The sequence below is a fragment of the Caloenas nicobarica genome, chromosome 8 (genome assembly GCF_036013445.1).
Source record: "Caloenas nicobarica isolate bCalNic1 chromosome 8, bCalNic1.hap1, whole genome shotgun sequence".
Classification (NCBI taxonomy): domain Eukaryota; kingdom Metazoa; phylum Chordata; class Aves; order Columbiformes; family Columbidae; genus Caloenas; species Caloenas nicobarica.
In genome coordinates this window covers 4,170,841-4,183,743 of record NC_088252.1, presented here as the reverse complement: position 1 = coordinate 4,183,743, position 12,903 = coordinate 4,170,841, and the positions used below count along the sequence as shown (strand labels likewise).

The 12,903-nt window shown below is 43.4% G+C and overlaps 1 protein-coding gene across 5 annotated transcripts in view; it reads left to right on the top strand.

Annotated features, from left to right (window-relative positions):
- The window catches only part of VPS8 (VPS8 subunit of CORVET complex), a 67,872-nt gene that overhangs the window by 21,081 nt on the left and 33,888 nt on the right, over nt 1-12,903 (top strand). For 4 of the 5 annotated variants that reach the window (XM_065640120.1, XM_065640122.1, XM_065640123.1 and 1 more), the window contains 12 exons: nt 2,092-2,182; nt 3,133-3,179; nt 4,011-4,100; nt 4,367-4,413; nt 4,956-5,178; nt 5,805-5,894; nt 6,963-7,014; nt 7,295-7,337; nt 7,705-7,777; nt 8,437-8,556; nt 9,157-9,228; nt 11,784-11,903. In XM_065640120.1, the coding sequence (XP_065496192.1) occupies nt 2,092-2,182; nt 3,133-3,179; nt 4,011-4,100; nt 4,367-4,413; nt 4,956-5,178; nt 5,805-5,894; nt 6,963-7,014; nt 7,295-7,337; nt 7,705-7,777; nt 8,437-8,556; nt 9,157-9,228; nt 11,784-11,903 (1,068 nt within the window). The remainder of the gene's footprint in view (nt 1-2,091; nt 2,183-3,132; nt 3,180-4,010; nt 4,101-4,366; nt 4,414-4,955; nt 5,179-5,804; nt 5,895-6,962; nt 7,015-7,294; nt 7,338-7,704; nt 7,778-8,436; nt 8,557-9,156; nt 9,229-11,783; nt 11,904-12,903) is intronic. The other variant, XM_065640121.1, reaches the window with a different exon arrangement.

Below are 12,903 nucleotides of genomic sequence, written 5' to 3'. Positions count from 1 at the left end.
GGATCTCTGATTTTCCACACAGCCAGCACTGCAGGTACGCTGCTTTCCATGGTGGGACACTACGGACTCCTGCTTACATAAACTTGTGGGCTGAATGGAGACCTTGTTCTCCCACGCAAGACATAATGCCTCGCCACATTTCAGCTTCTGTTCTCAAGCTAGAGTTAGTGCAAGGTGTGAGTTCGGAGGACTGGGTAAGCCTTCTGTCTGCCAGATAAGCGTACAGTGGAAGGAAATCTGGTTCACTGTATTTTTTTCCAGCTACAGCTGGAACTGCATCATAAAATCCATCACATCCTACCTAGAAAGTTCATTGGATTTTACATCCTTGTTTCTGTTGCTGGAAGGTTTTTTTTGGAACATTGTTTCTCTGACAGCTGAAACCGTATCAGTTTCCTCACTGAACTTCTTAGTGATCTATTTATGTCAGTTTGTTCGGGTATTCTTTTCACTCGAGTTAAACAGCAGTTTTCCCTTTCTGGATCATTGCTTCACAGTGTGTTTATTCAGTGTATGTGTGTTCTCTCTCTGACTTAGTTTTGCAAGGCGAAGCAAAGCTCTTTCGTCATCCTCTTGTCAGATTACCTTCCCATTCCTTTCTTTTTTCATGGTCACTGTTCTCTGCACCTCCTTTGTGCTCAGTTTCTTGAACATAGGTAAATATTTTGGCACATTTTACTCTGGGTAGTAAGTCGTCACCTGCTTTTCACTTTCTGTACTACATACATCATTCCTTGTGCACCCTTGGGTCTCGTTTTGCTCTTCCTTTGGCTACGTGACATCTGTGGCCTGTGGCACTCTGGAGATTCACCAGTGCCCCAGAACCAAACTCCTGCTTGTACCATTGGATTGCATTGTACTTCTGTTATCCTGCTTTAGGGGCAACCCTGTCGTGTCTGTCTTTCTGGCCTGCTGTCTCGCATCGCATGGTGACGGTTGGTCATCAGCAAACTTCAGCAGTAAGTTCAGCTTACGCCAAGTTAGTTTACCAAATCCTTATGTAGAAGGGGGCTTCAAGGCCGATTGCTAAGGAACTTCAATATAATCTCTTTCCAGTCTCACATTTCTCCTTTAAGCAGTGACTTTGACTATTTTTCCTCTTAAATGCTTTATGGCTCATCCGTGATTATAAGCTCCTCCATGTGACAGTGTATCAGGACCTTGAATAAAATGTGGACGGTTCAGCTCTATTGAACTTCTATACAGTTGCTGCTTTCAGTTACCAAGGTCACTTTCCTCTGCTAGTTTTCCCTCCAGCCATTCACTACTGACTTTGGTTTAGTAAACTGTTAATGAAAAGTCTTGCTTTGACCCAGGATTTCATGTGTTGGTTTTCCTAGAATTCAGAAGTCAACCACAACTTACATGCTCTGAGCCATCCTCCTCCTAAATTACTGCATGGTTTCTGTCGTGCTGCCAGCCCCTCTGTTGTAGGGGACTTACTCGAGTTACAATTGAGTGTGTGGGGGATTAGAGTGTGAAGCTGTGAGTTAGTTCTTGCTGTAGTACAGAACGTTGGTCTGAGACTCAGAATCTCTCTTCTCTCAAATAGTACTGGAATGTTTTGACCTAACATACCAAGATGAGCGTTGTTGGACCTTGTGTGCTAATAATTCCTTAAAGCAGAAAATACTCATGATCTACTTCAGTCCTTGTGGGCTGTGAGCTCAGGAGAAAACGAAGGGTAGGACGAATACATCTGTACGCTGAAAACACGGCAGAATTTTTTGTTGTGCTCCAAGTGACGAGGCAAGGGTGGGGAATGGAAAACTTTAATTCTTTGTGATTGCAGACACTCGCTGATGCTGTGGGTCTCCGTCTATCAAGCGCCTGACCTAAAATGTAGCTCCCAGGGACTTGATGTACTGAGGCCTGGCATCTCTTAGTCTTTTTTAAGTGTCCAGCAGAAAACGTACATATGAGAGAATCTTTTTGAGATACTGTCCTTTAGTGCAATGTGTCGAGAGCTTCAGAGGTTTCCTGTCCCCTTGTTGTTGGGGATCATGACCCACTGGTGGGAAATACTGGTCTTAAGTGGGAGAGGATCATCTTTTCTGTAAGTCTAAGGTCCACTATTACTTGTTATTTTAGAGAGTTGACCACCTTCTGAAACAAGAGCGTCTCACTGATGCCCTGGCGCTAGCCTGGTCTTTTTATGAAGGTAAAGCAAAGGCTGTAGTAGGTAAGTTTGGTGGTTTGGTGGGTTTTTTTAACTGAAGCCACTAGGGAAGGTTTTAAACCTATGCATGTATAGGAATAACGTTTTCAGGAAAAAAAAAAAAAAAGAGAGAATTAAATTTAAGACAGAAAGTAGTATGTGGATCCGGGTGTTGAGTATCTAGCTTCCTAAAGTATTCCTGAAAGTCACGCATGACCTGTGGGCAATTTTGAGTGTGATGCTCCATCAGCTCTGCCAAGCGCGTACTTCCATTCAGGTCTCCTCTTACTATACGAGTCACTGAAAGAACTTCTGGGTTTTGGCATCATTTTCCTATGAAGGAGGATGCTTTGTGAGCACTTAACTTGTTATGGTAAACATGTTAATTATGCCAGAAACTGATGCTTGAATGGTCTTATCTGGACATAGCGACTTTTCAACAAATACCTTCTAGTGTTTTTGACAGATGAGACTCAAGTTCTCAGGGTAAGATCCTCTTGCTGTGAAATTGCTAGTACACGAACATGTCTTGTTTTAATGCCTGGACATTATGCAATTAAGCAGACAGTTTTTCAGTATTCAAAGTATTACTGTCTTTTTGAGTTGATATTAAGGAATTATTTTCCCCTTATAGTGCACTTAATTCAGCCTCCTTCCATCAAGGCATCCTCCAGCAATCAGCCTCCTGTCCACAGTCTTTGACAGCTCTGCATTAATTGTTCTGTCGGTGTTGAGCAGCGTTTAGATCTGTTCTTGCCATTCCTGTGCTGGAACAGTCTTTACATTGGGAGAATAAGCTCTTCAGAAGAAGAATGGGCTAAAAGTAGAACAGCAAAGTGTGTATTTAGATATCTTGACCTCTGCAGCTCAAGGGTGGTGGTGTTAGTGTCTGAACTGTGGGATTTTTCTATTTCCACTGGCAGTTTAGCTGAGAAAAGCTTCATTATTTTTTTTTCTCCCCTCATTCTCTCTAGGCCTGTCTGGGGACTCGAGCAAGCGCAAAGCGGTCATTGCGGACAGAGTGAGTCACTGATTTCTTCCTAACTGCATTTTCATGCACGCTGATGTGACATTGACTGTGTTCCTGGAAGGAATGGCTTCTGTCCTCCAGAACTTAATCCAGCTAACTCTAGAACATGTATATGTGCTTCTCTTGCTAAGATTGTGAGCAGGACTTTAGAAGAGATTTGGAAATACCTTTTGGGTAAAGGTGGGGGTAAAATCTGCAGCATTAACGAATCAAAATATGACATTATCATCCAGGCCTTGGGATCTCTGGTCCCCTCACAGTAGAGAGAAACCTTTTGGAGGTAACTCCAGAGTTTCCTGACCTTTGATTGGCAAGTGTTCATCAGTATGTAACTTGCTGACTCTTAGGATGGTTCAGTTGTTACAGGAACCTTTTTCTGGGAAGGGTATGTTTAAAATACACAATTATTGCAATAATTATTCAGCTGTACTTTGTCCTCCCTGTATATTTTATTTGCAGGTAAATAAGTTTTGCTGTTTAAGTTGCTATAACTTACGCTTTGGGTAAAAACATGGCCCAGATGAGCCTTGTGCTTCAGGATGTGTTAATCTGCCTGAAGATTTGCTGGCAGGCTGGCAACCCGGTTTCTTGGTCAATTAAAGTTAGTGTAGGCTTTCAGTATCCTGCTGGGCCCCTTCTGTCCCGTGTCACACCATTGTCTGGGCAGCCTCTTCCCTCTTCCCACCCACAGTAGTTCATACCCAAAACGGGACAACAGAGGTCACAGTGTTGCCACCCCCCAAGTCACTCTATGAAATGTGCTACCAAGCAGGGCCTCCAGTGTAGGACTTGAATTAATTTTCTTGTTTATCGTAAATTCAGATGGTTGAAATCCTTCTCCATTATGCTGATCGGACTTTGAAGAAGTGTCCTGACCAAGGAAAAATCCAGGTTATGGAGCAACATTTTCAGGTATGGTGCTCCAAAGGACCCTCTTGTATAAATCTTTGGAAGTTTTTAATCAGACTTTGGTTTGCTGCAAAAAATGTGCGACTAGAGTTTTTCTCCATACGAACCAGCATACAGGGAAAACCTGTAACTGTGCCAGCTACCAGCTGATTCAAATAACTTACTGATTCTGCTCTGTATTGACCAGGCTTTACTTTGTGCTCTGCAGGATGTGCTATTTGGTGGGATTTTTGTCAGTCCCTACAGCTTTTTTTATGTTTCTTCCGCAGGATGTGGTGCCTGTCATTGTTGATTACTGTCTCTTACTCCAGCGCACGTAAGTCTGAGTTTTCAAGCCCGTCTCCCGAAGCAAACCACCAACCGTGTAGCCCTGAGTGCTGTCTCCTGTAATATCCCGTGGTTTAGAGGAATCGTATCACATCATCCTCATGTTATATATATCACAGCATCATCATCTCATATATATCACAGCATAGTTTAGAGGAATCCTTAAAAACTGATACTGAAGTCAGGGTACTCAGTACTCAAAGAAAAGTATGTCTTAAATTTTCATTGATGTGCTGAGGGAGAAAAGTTTGCTTCAGACTGTTTTCCCCACAGCATCCCCTTAAGAAAGAAGCTGCCTTGATATCCTCTGTCATCATTTCTCCTCTAACAGCAGGTTTTTTTCTGCAGCATCCGTAGCTGATTTATTCTGTGTAGCTGCCTGTAACTTGCATCAGTATAGGAGCTGAGCAGGGCATTCAGCTCCTGAGTTTGAGAAATACAAAGAAAATGGAGTTTAATTTGAAGCCCTCAGAAAGAAGTAATGAGATTTTAATAAGATCATTTGATAAATAAACACTTCTTTCCTTCTAGGGATCTATTATTTAACCAGATATATGATAAGATGAGTGAGAATTCTGTAGCTAAAGGCATCTTTCTGGAGTGCTTGGAGCCATATATCTTAAGTGATAAGCTGATGGGAATCACACCTCAAGTGATGAAAGACTTGCTGCTTCATTTCCAAGACAAGAACAGGTTGGAAAACTTGGAAGCCTGTATTGTGCATATGGATATCACCAGCTTAGACATACAGCAGGTGAGCCGTTGTACTGAGCACTGTACTGAGCACCTCTGAACAAATGACAGCATCCCCCAGTTGCTGATGCAAACTTCTTGTTTAGTCTGATGTTCACAGTCAGTCTTCCCTGGTTTGAGTTCCTTGCCTCACATCAAAGGCTGCAGGAGCTGCATTTGTCCGCTTGGTGCCTGCCAGCCTCTCTGCGCGGGTGTTTGCTCTTGCGTGACACAGTCAGTGGAGCGAGGACGTGTTCCTGCTGGGCTGTCCTGTTCGCCCTGGCCAGTTGTTATCGCCACAGCTTGACTTTCCATTCCAAAGGGATGTTTGGGAACTTGACAAAATGATTCACTAACCCAACCAAAAAGCAAACTAGGGCAACAAGGGTTCTGAAGAACTATTTTTTTAATTCCTTAACCTCGTGCAGGTTATGAATGTAAGCATCTATACAGTGAGATTCCCTGTTTGCTATGTGAGCAATAAGCTGGATCCTGCCTTTGGGGTCCTTCCAGAGACTGGTTCTGCAAGTGGAAATTCTCGTTCTGCTTCAAATCATACCATCGGAGGATGCAAGGACAGAGATTGTATTTGAGAAAACTGAGCTAAGAGCAGCTGTACATCTACATTGTGCTTTGTTTGCCGTGCAGGTAGTTCTTCTGTGCTGGGAAAAACACCTCTATGATGCCATGATCTACGTCTACAACAGTGGGATGAATGACTTCATTAGCCCCATGGAGGTAGGAAAGCTGCTTGGTGCAGCGAGTTGTTATTTGTGTGCTCAGCACACAGTCTTTCTGAGAAACAGCATTTCAAACCTAATGCTTTATCTTCTCATTCAGTGTGTGTGTATTTTCTTTTTCATTTCAAGGGAGAAATCATGTACGATATATGCAGTTATTTGACTAGATGCAGTAAAGGAGAAAAGTAATTTGTGATTACTGTGCTTTAGAACACAAATTTCCCTGCTGAGGTAGCCGTGCTCTGCAAAGTTAGAGCAGGAAATTTAGTCATGTTAAAAAAAATATATATATATCTATAAACCAAAAGTAGCGGAAGAGAAAAACACGATGGCTTAAGGAGATTGTCTTGCAAAACTGTCTGCTAACAGCTTTGTTGCTGGTGCTGAGCCTGGCCCGTGTGCCATGACATGCTGAGAAAGCATCAGCTTTCTGCACAATGGGATTAACGGGGTGTAGGTGTGAGAGGTTCTGTGAACACCTTGTGCTTTCTTTCCTTCATACTGTTTCTCCTCTGCTGACATAATGGTATAGTAATATGTATTAGAGAGTAATGGAAACAAAGGGCGAATTTATCTGATGTGCCCAATATACCAGTTCTCTCAAAACCTGTGGCTGTAGCGTCAAAATGTTTCATTACAGAAGCATTTCTGGTGTTTTCTCAGTAGTGCGAAAATCGAGACCTGGGTCCTTTGAGTGTGGAAGTCTTAAACTGCCCAATTGTTAGTGCTTATACTCTCATTCGATAGGGATTGACTGAACAGCGCTTGAGGCTGCTCAGTTATGCTCTGACTTCTGGGAATAGCGAAAGTTGCTTTTTTTAGTGTGACCTGCGCTTAGGGTTAGATCGGATTGAATGAAGGTTTGGTTTTTTTTCCTGTGTCGTAACATCAGCTGGGAAAAGCATCCTTTGCCACATCTTGATGTCCTCTGTGCTTTTTAATCATAAGGTATGGTGAGAAGGCAGAGCTTCTGTGGGGAAGATGGTGATCTCTGTTTTAAAACCACGCCGATTCTTTGCTTTGAGCTTTTCCAGCTGCTTGAGCGCTGTCTTCTTTCTTGTTACAGAAGCTGTTCAAAGTCATTGCTCCTCCACTGAATGCTGGGAAGTCTCTCACAGGTATAGAATTCTGTCCCGTTAAGGGTTTCTAGTTTTGATATTTGATATTTTCAATATCCAACAGAGGGATGCAAAAAGGAAATACATACCCAATATTTGGGTCTTAGAGAACAAAAAACTGCTCGAGTACTATTTACTGCGTGTAATGCTGCTCAATTTACTGTGTGTAAAACTCTGCATGCGTGTCAGATGAGATGTTTTGCTAACAGCTGGGAAAAAGAATTGCATCTCTCTATGTTGTCTTATGAAGAAAATGTGACACATTATTTTTGTTTTGTAGATGAGCAGGTAGTAATGGGCAACAAGCTGCTTGTATATATAAGGTAAGTCCTTTAGAAAGTGTCTGAGGTGTTGCCTAATGGTGGCACCAGATTTTTAACTCACTATAATGGCATCATCTTATACTCCTGCTTCCTAAAATGCAAGAGTAAAGATTTTTGTGAGAAATACTGAGTCTCCCCGTTGGTTTTCTGCTGTGGAATGGCATACCTCGAATGTAAATTTATGCAGTGCGTTGGCTCATTGTGTGCAAACAGCAATGCTGTCTGCAGTGCTTGCTTTCATGATTTACAAAATAAATTTGACTTGTTTCAAGAACATCCTGAAAACTAACTCAAAAAATGAACTGTTCTCCTCAATCTGTTCGGTGTCAGGATGCATTAAAAATGCCTTTCCTGTCCTTTTCTATAGCTGCTGCTTGGCAGGCCGTGCGTATCCATTGGGCGATATTCCCGAAGATCTGGTACCTTTGGTTAAAAACCAGGTGAGCAACCTTTAGGCAGGGAACTTTCCCATATGAGGTTTTTAGAAGAAGCTGCGTATGTCTTATTTCATGGGTTTCTGACAGAAAACTATTATCAATTTGATAGCTGTATCCTTGTGATATTGAGCATATAGCACTGTAAATACCAAATAAATTTTTAAAGAATGAAATAGAATCATTTTGGTTGGAAGAGACCCTCAAGATCATGGAGTCCAACTGTTAACCTAACATTGTCACTAAACCATGTCTCTAAGAACCTCATCTACACATCTTTTAAACCCCTCCAGGGTGTTGGCTTAAGTAACACCTTTCTGTTTGGATGCTTGAATCTGTTCCAGCTACAGTTCGGGGTTTTGTTTGTTTCGTTTCAAGAGTTCCTCGCTGGCAGGTGTGGGTATCAGGTTCAAGGAGGCCAACGGGGAAGGTTTTGGGTCTGAAGTTAAGCTGCTAACTCCTCCTGGCTTCACTGCCACCGTGGTGACAGGAAAATTAACTCGGAAAAGGAGCAAATAAGAGAATGTGGCTCTTCCCAAGGGAAGTGCTGCCAAGGAGAGGAGCTGTGCCCTGGATATGGAGGAGCTGCTTTCCCATGTGCTTGTGCGGTCAGTTATCTGAAATCCGTAGAAAATCTGCTGTGTTTGTTTGAATTTTCATTGCAGGTCTTTGAATTTCTCATCCGGCTGCATTCCACTGAGGGATCTGTGGATGAGGAGGTCTACCCTTATGTTCGTACCTTGCTGCACTTTGACACGCGGGAATTCCTTAATGTTCTTGCTCTGGTAAGAGACCGCTCATCTCCAAGAGGAAAACGCGATGTTAGTTCTTCCATCATCTGTGTCAGGGTTGCGTGATCTGTAAGATTCCTATTTAAAAGTTCATTCTTTAGCTAAACCCGTAGTTACTGGCTTGATGTAGGAACAGTTTTCATGTGTGCTCCGTAAGATATCAGAGGAGATCCTAATAGTCTTTTAGGTCCTTGAATGTAAATTGATGAACATAACATTATACAGTGAAGACTCTGGTAACAGGGGCCATCCTTAAAGCACAGGTAAAACAAGAATAATGTATTTCTAAAGAGTGTTTTAGTACCTACATCTTTCTCCTGCGTAAAGATTCATCTTTCTTCCTTTCCAAATTTATTGAATTTCCTCTGTCTACTAACTGGACCTGTTACTTTTACCTGAATATGTAAGAACCATTTTGGTAGTTACAAAAGAGGAAATTGTATTTTGGAACCTGCTGCTTAGGTGATATGGACAGGAAGGACGTAAAAGCGCTGTCAGCTTTGTGAAGTGGCTGCTGCTTTGTGTTTGCTTGCATTTCTGGGGTTGGCAGCGGAGACCATTCTTCTCAAGGTGTTGGTGTTTTGTCTCACGCAGACTTTTGAAGACTTCAAGAATGACAAGCAAGCCGTGGAATATCAACAGAGAATTGTGGACATACTTCTGAAAGTGAGTGTGCCTAAAAATTCACCTCTGTGTTTACATCTGATCCTATACAACGCTGTGCAGTAAAACCTGTATTTTGGCTGAGGTGCTTGCAGCCCTGCCCTGGCTGACACCTCTGAGGAGGCGGTGGGCTGGAGCTGGATTCACCTCAGCCAAGTATGTCACTTGGATATTCAGAAGCGATGCTTCATGCACATTAAATACGGTGACAGAGAGGTCTCCTTTCCTGTCTCTGATTTCCCCTGGGTTGTACTTTGTTGTCAGATTTCTGTTTTCTGCACTGTTAAGTTTATTTTTATCTGCTTTTCATTGATTCCACTCCCTGATTCTTTCTGAGGAGGGAAAAAAGGTCCCAGGGATCCTGTGCTTGGTGAGGTGCCAACGCTCTTCTGATAAAACCCTGCTCCCTGTATCTGTAAATGCTGCATTTGGGCTGTAATGTGCCCAGAATGACAGACCTATCTTTAGTCAATGGGAGAGAAGAGGAATGTCAGAGTTATCAGCCTGGTGCTCTAGAAATCGCTTGTCGTCTGCAGACCGTGCTCCTTAACAATGAACGTTCTCGTGAAAAGCTGCCGCTGCCAAATGCCGTTTGCTTTCCCCTTCAAAGCTGTCAGCATTAATAACGAGCGGCTCCACTTGGAAGCTGTTTATGTATAAACATATCGTAAGTAGCGTTTCCCTGTCACTGTCATCGTTGATAGATGAGAGCGAGGGCAGCAGCGGGTGAATCGGGCGACAGTGCTGGCACCATCGACTCCGGAGTGTGAGCCTCCTGAGCGGGCATGGCTGTCAGGGTGTTCCTTAGCCCTCTGCGCCGTGAGAATGTGCTTTTTTGTGTCCTTAGCTGCTGCTGGCAGGAGGTGGCACACTGCAGCTGTGTTCCTGTGGCACGGCGTGGAATGGATGGAGCTGGAGCGCAGCAGGATCCAGCCTGGCGCTCGGAGGGGAAAAGGAGGGCGGTGGTGAGAAGCGCTATAGGATTAAATGCATCTGCAGGCAAACAGTTGGGTGTTCTGAGAACTGTCAGTCCCTTGGTCCGGAATCTGCTCTCTTCTTGGATAAAAATAAAAAAAGATCTTGGAGCTTTTTATTTAGATTTATCATTGGCAGAAGAAAACCACTTAGGAAATAGCTGTGCTTTTAACATAGTTTGGTCAACACAGGTGTTTGGCTAATGCAAATCTAAACTTTGCCAAATGTATTGTCTTTTAGAAAGTCGATGTGGTTGGCCTACAGCTTCTGTAAGGCTGCTCTGTTTCAGAGGTACAATATTTTAACCTTCACATGGACTGATAAGGACCCAGTTTGTGAAAAACAAAGCCAAAATTAATAAAACATTCCTATTGTTTTAGCGAGCAGTATTTTTAATGCTATTAGCTAACACCATTCTGAGTAGGCTCCTGTAGGAAATAGCCTTTTTAAACAGAAAATGAAGGCTAAAAAAGAATAGCGTTAGCTGAGGTTTCAAGCAGAGCTCTACTTGATTCCTTAATGTGTCTTACCTGTCTGCCTCCACTTGTGTAAGAAAACCATCAGCATCTCCTGGGGAGCTGGGATGCCGGGTCTCTTAAGGAATCGATGGTATCTGCTGTGCTTAGACTGAATGAGGTTAAAAACTGCGAGATGCTCCATGCGTCGGCTTTGCTGGAGCAATTCTCGGGTGTTAGCTGACAGAGCTGCTCAGGTGATGGATGTCCTGCCAGCTGAACCCGCTGCTCCTCAGGGGCACTCTCCAAACAGGGGCATTTCACTTTCCTTTAGCGTTTAGGATTTTTTTTAGAAGCATGAGGCACCAAGTCAGGACACATCACGCTCAGTTTTTTTATATGCCAGACAGGTGACAAGCACTTCTCAGGTTTCAAATCCCTTTTGTAACGGCCCTTGGATATTCTATTTTTCTGTAATTTCAAGGCAAGTCAGCACAGCCGCAAGTTTCTCAAAATATTCATAGACTAACAGCTAATTTAATGTGAGACAAGAAACTTTTCCCCAAATCTACAGTCCTTTCTTAGTCATTTGATCAGTTCTTCTGCGTACCACGATTGAAGCGGTGAGTGCCTGGGCCTTGAAGTCAAATGTATTTTTTTTCTTCTATAATTATGAATTTTGTTTTTTCTTCAAATGACATTTTTATGCTTAGAAGCTTTGTTACATGTCCAGTGATCAGCACAGATTACAGAGATGGAGATAAATGTGGGGTTTGAGCCCCTTCACATCTAAAAAATTTGGGACATGCAAGAATATTTCCCAGCAGAAATATGGGAAAAATACAGCAGAGAGGTTGCGCCTTTTCAGCTTTAGGACAGAGGTGATGTAGCAAGGACAAATCCGCTGTCTGTGTCATCAGGTGTCACAGTTAAGTGCTGTGGAAGGTGACTTGTCTTCTGACCTTTGGGATGGACTAGCACCAGGAGAACGTGTCATGTCTGCGGTGGGAGAAGACCTGATGGCTGCACAGGGATTTCGTGTTGGTGTCCTGAATGCCTTCCCAAAGGCAGCTGCCCAATCAATCACTTGTGGTTTTATTTTTCCCTTTTCTCTCTGTTGCTCCCCAGGTCATGGTAGAGAATTCTGACTTCACCCCGTCGCAGGTTGGCTGTCTCTTCACCTTCCTTGCCCGGCAGCTCGCCAAGCCCAACAACACCTTGTTTGTGAACAGGACGCTTTTCGACCAGGCGAGTATTCCTCTGTGGGGGTGGGAAAACATCCCAAACACGGTGCAGCGCTGCAGAAAGTGTGACTAGTGCTGCAGACTGAAGCGATTCTGGAATGAACTGGTGCATTATAAACCAGGCAGCATCTTGCTGGGACTTTGCTGTGCTTTCAAAGAAGTAGGAGAGAACACAGGAGCAAGTGAGCTCTGTATTTCAGCTTGTCTGATGAAACCGCATGAGAAATAGGGTCAGGTCCGAGGAGATGGAACAGCCGCTGCTGCTCCTCATGGATTTCTGTGGTTACTGGTGTGTCAGGAAAGGGAAAGCAAAGGGCAGGAACAAGCTGTTTAAGCCCCAATGAGCATTTTGGTGGCCCTGTTGTCACTCATGCATGTGAAGATGCCATGGCAAGCAAATGAGTGGCAAATAAAATGACACTAGCGAGCTTCTAGAGCTCATATATGTAGTGGGTAATTTGTAGTTCCTGTGGCCACCATCCTCCTCTGCTCTTTGAAACAGGCTGATGTGCACCAATGCCTGCCTGAAGCTTGCATGGGTTAAGTTTATATCCCAGTTTAAGTCCCTGAAATTCCTGGGACCGAGGAAGAGGCTTCAATGGCCACAGTGGTTGTACTTCGATGGAAGGTGGATATATGAACGCTAATAAAAATAGAATTAGAAAATATATGTCCTTTGTCATAATTTAAGACCACAGAACTCTGTGGAGGCTAAATGGATTTGGGTTAAACAGTTTAATTACAGATATATTAAATGTTATGAATTAAATTATGTCCTGTTTTTTCTGGGAGAGATGGCACAGTCCAGGAGAGAAGTCGGAAGGGTCAGCGTAGCGGTTCCAGCTGTTTGGTGTGTAGCGCGAGGCAGAGTCCTGGGCTCCCCAAGTTCTTTATTGCCTGGGTTCTAGATCCTGGTGCAGAGTCACAGGTTTCCCTCCCTGGAGTCTTTCAGCAGTTCTTGGTTATTGCAGTACTTAGTTACAGGACCAAGTAGAGAGTACCTC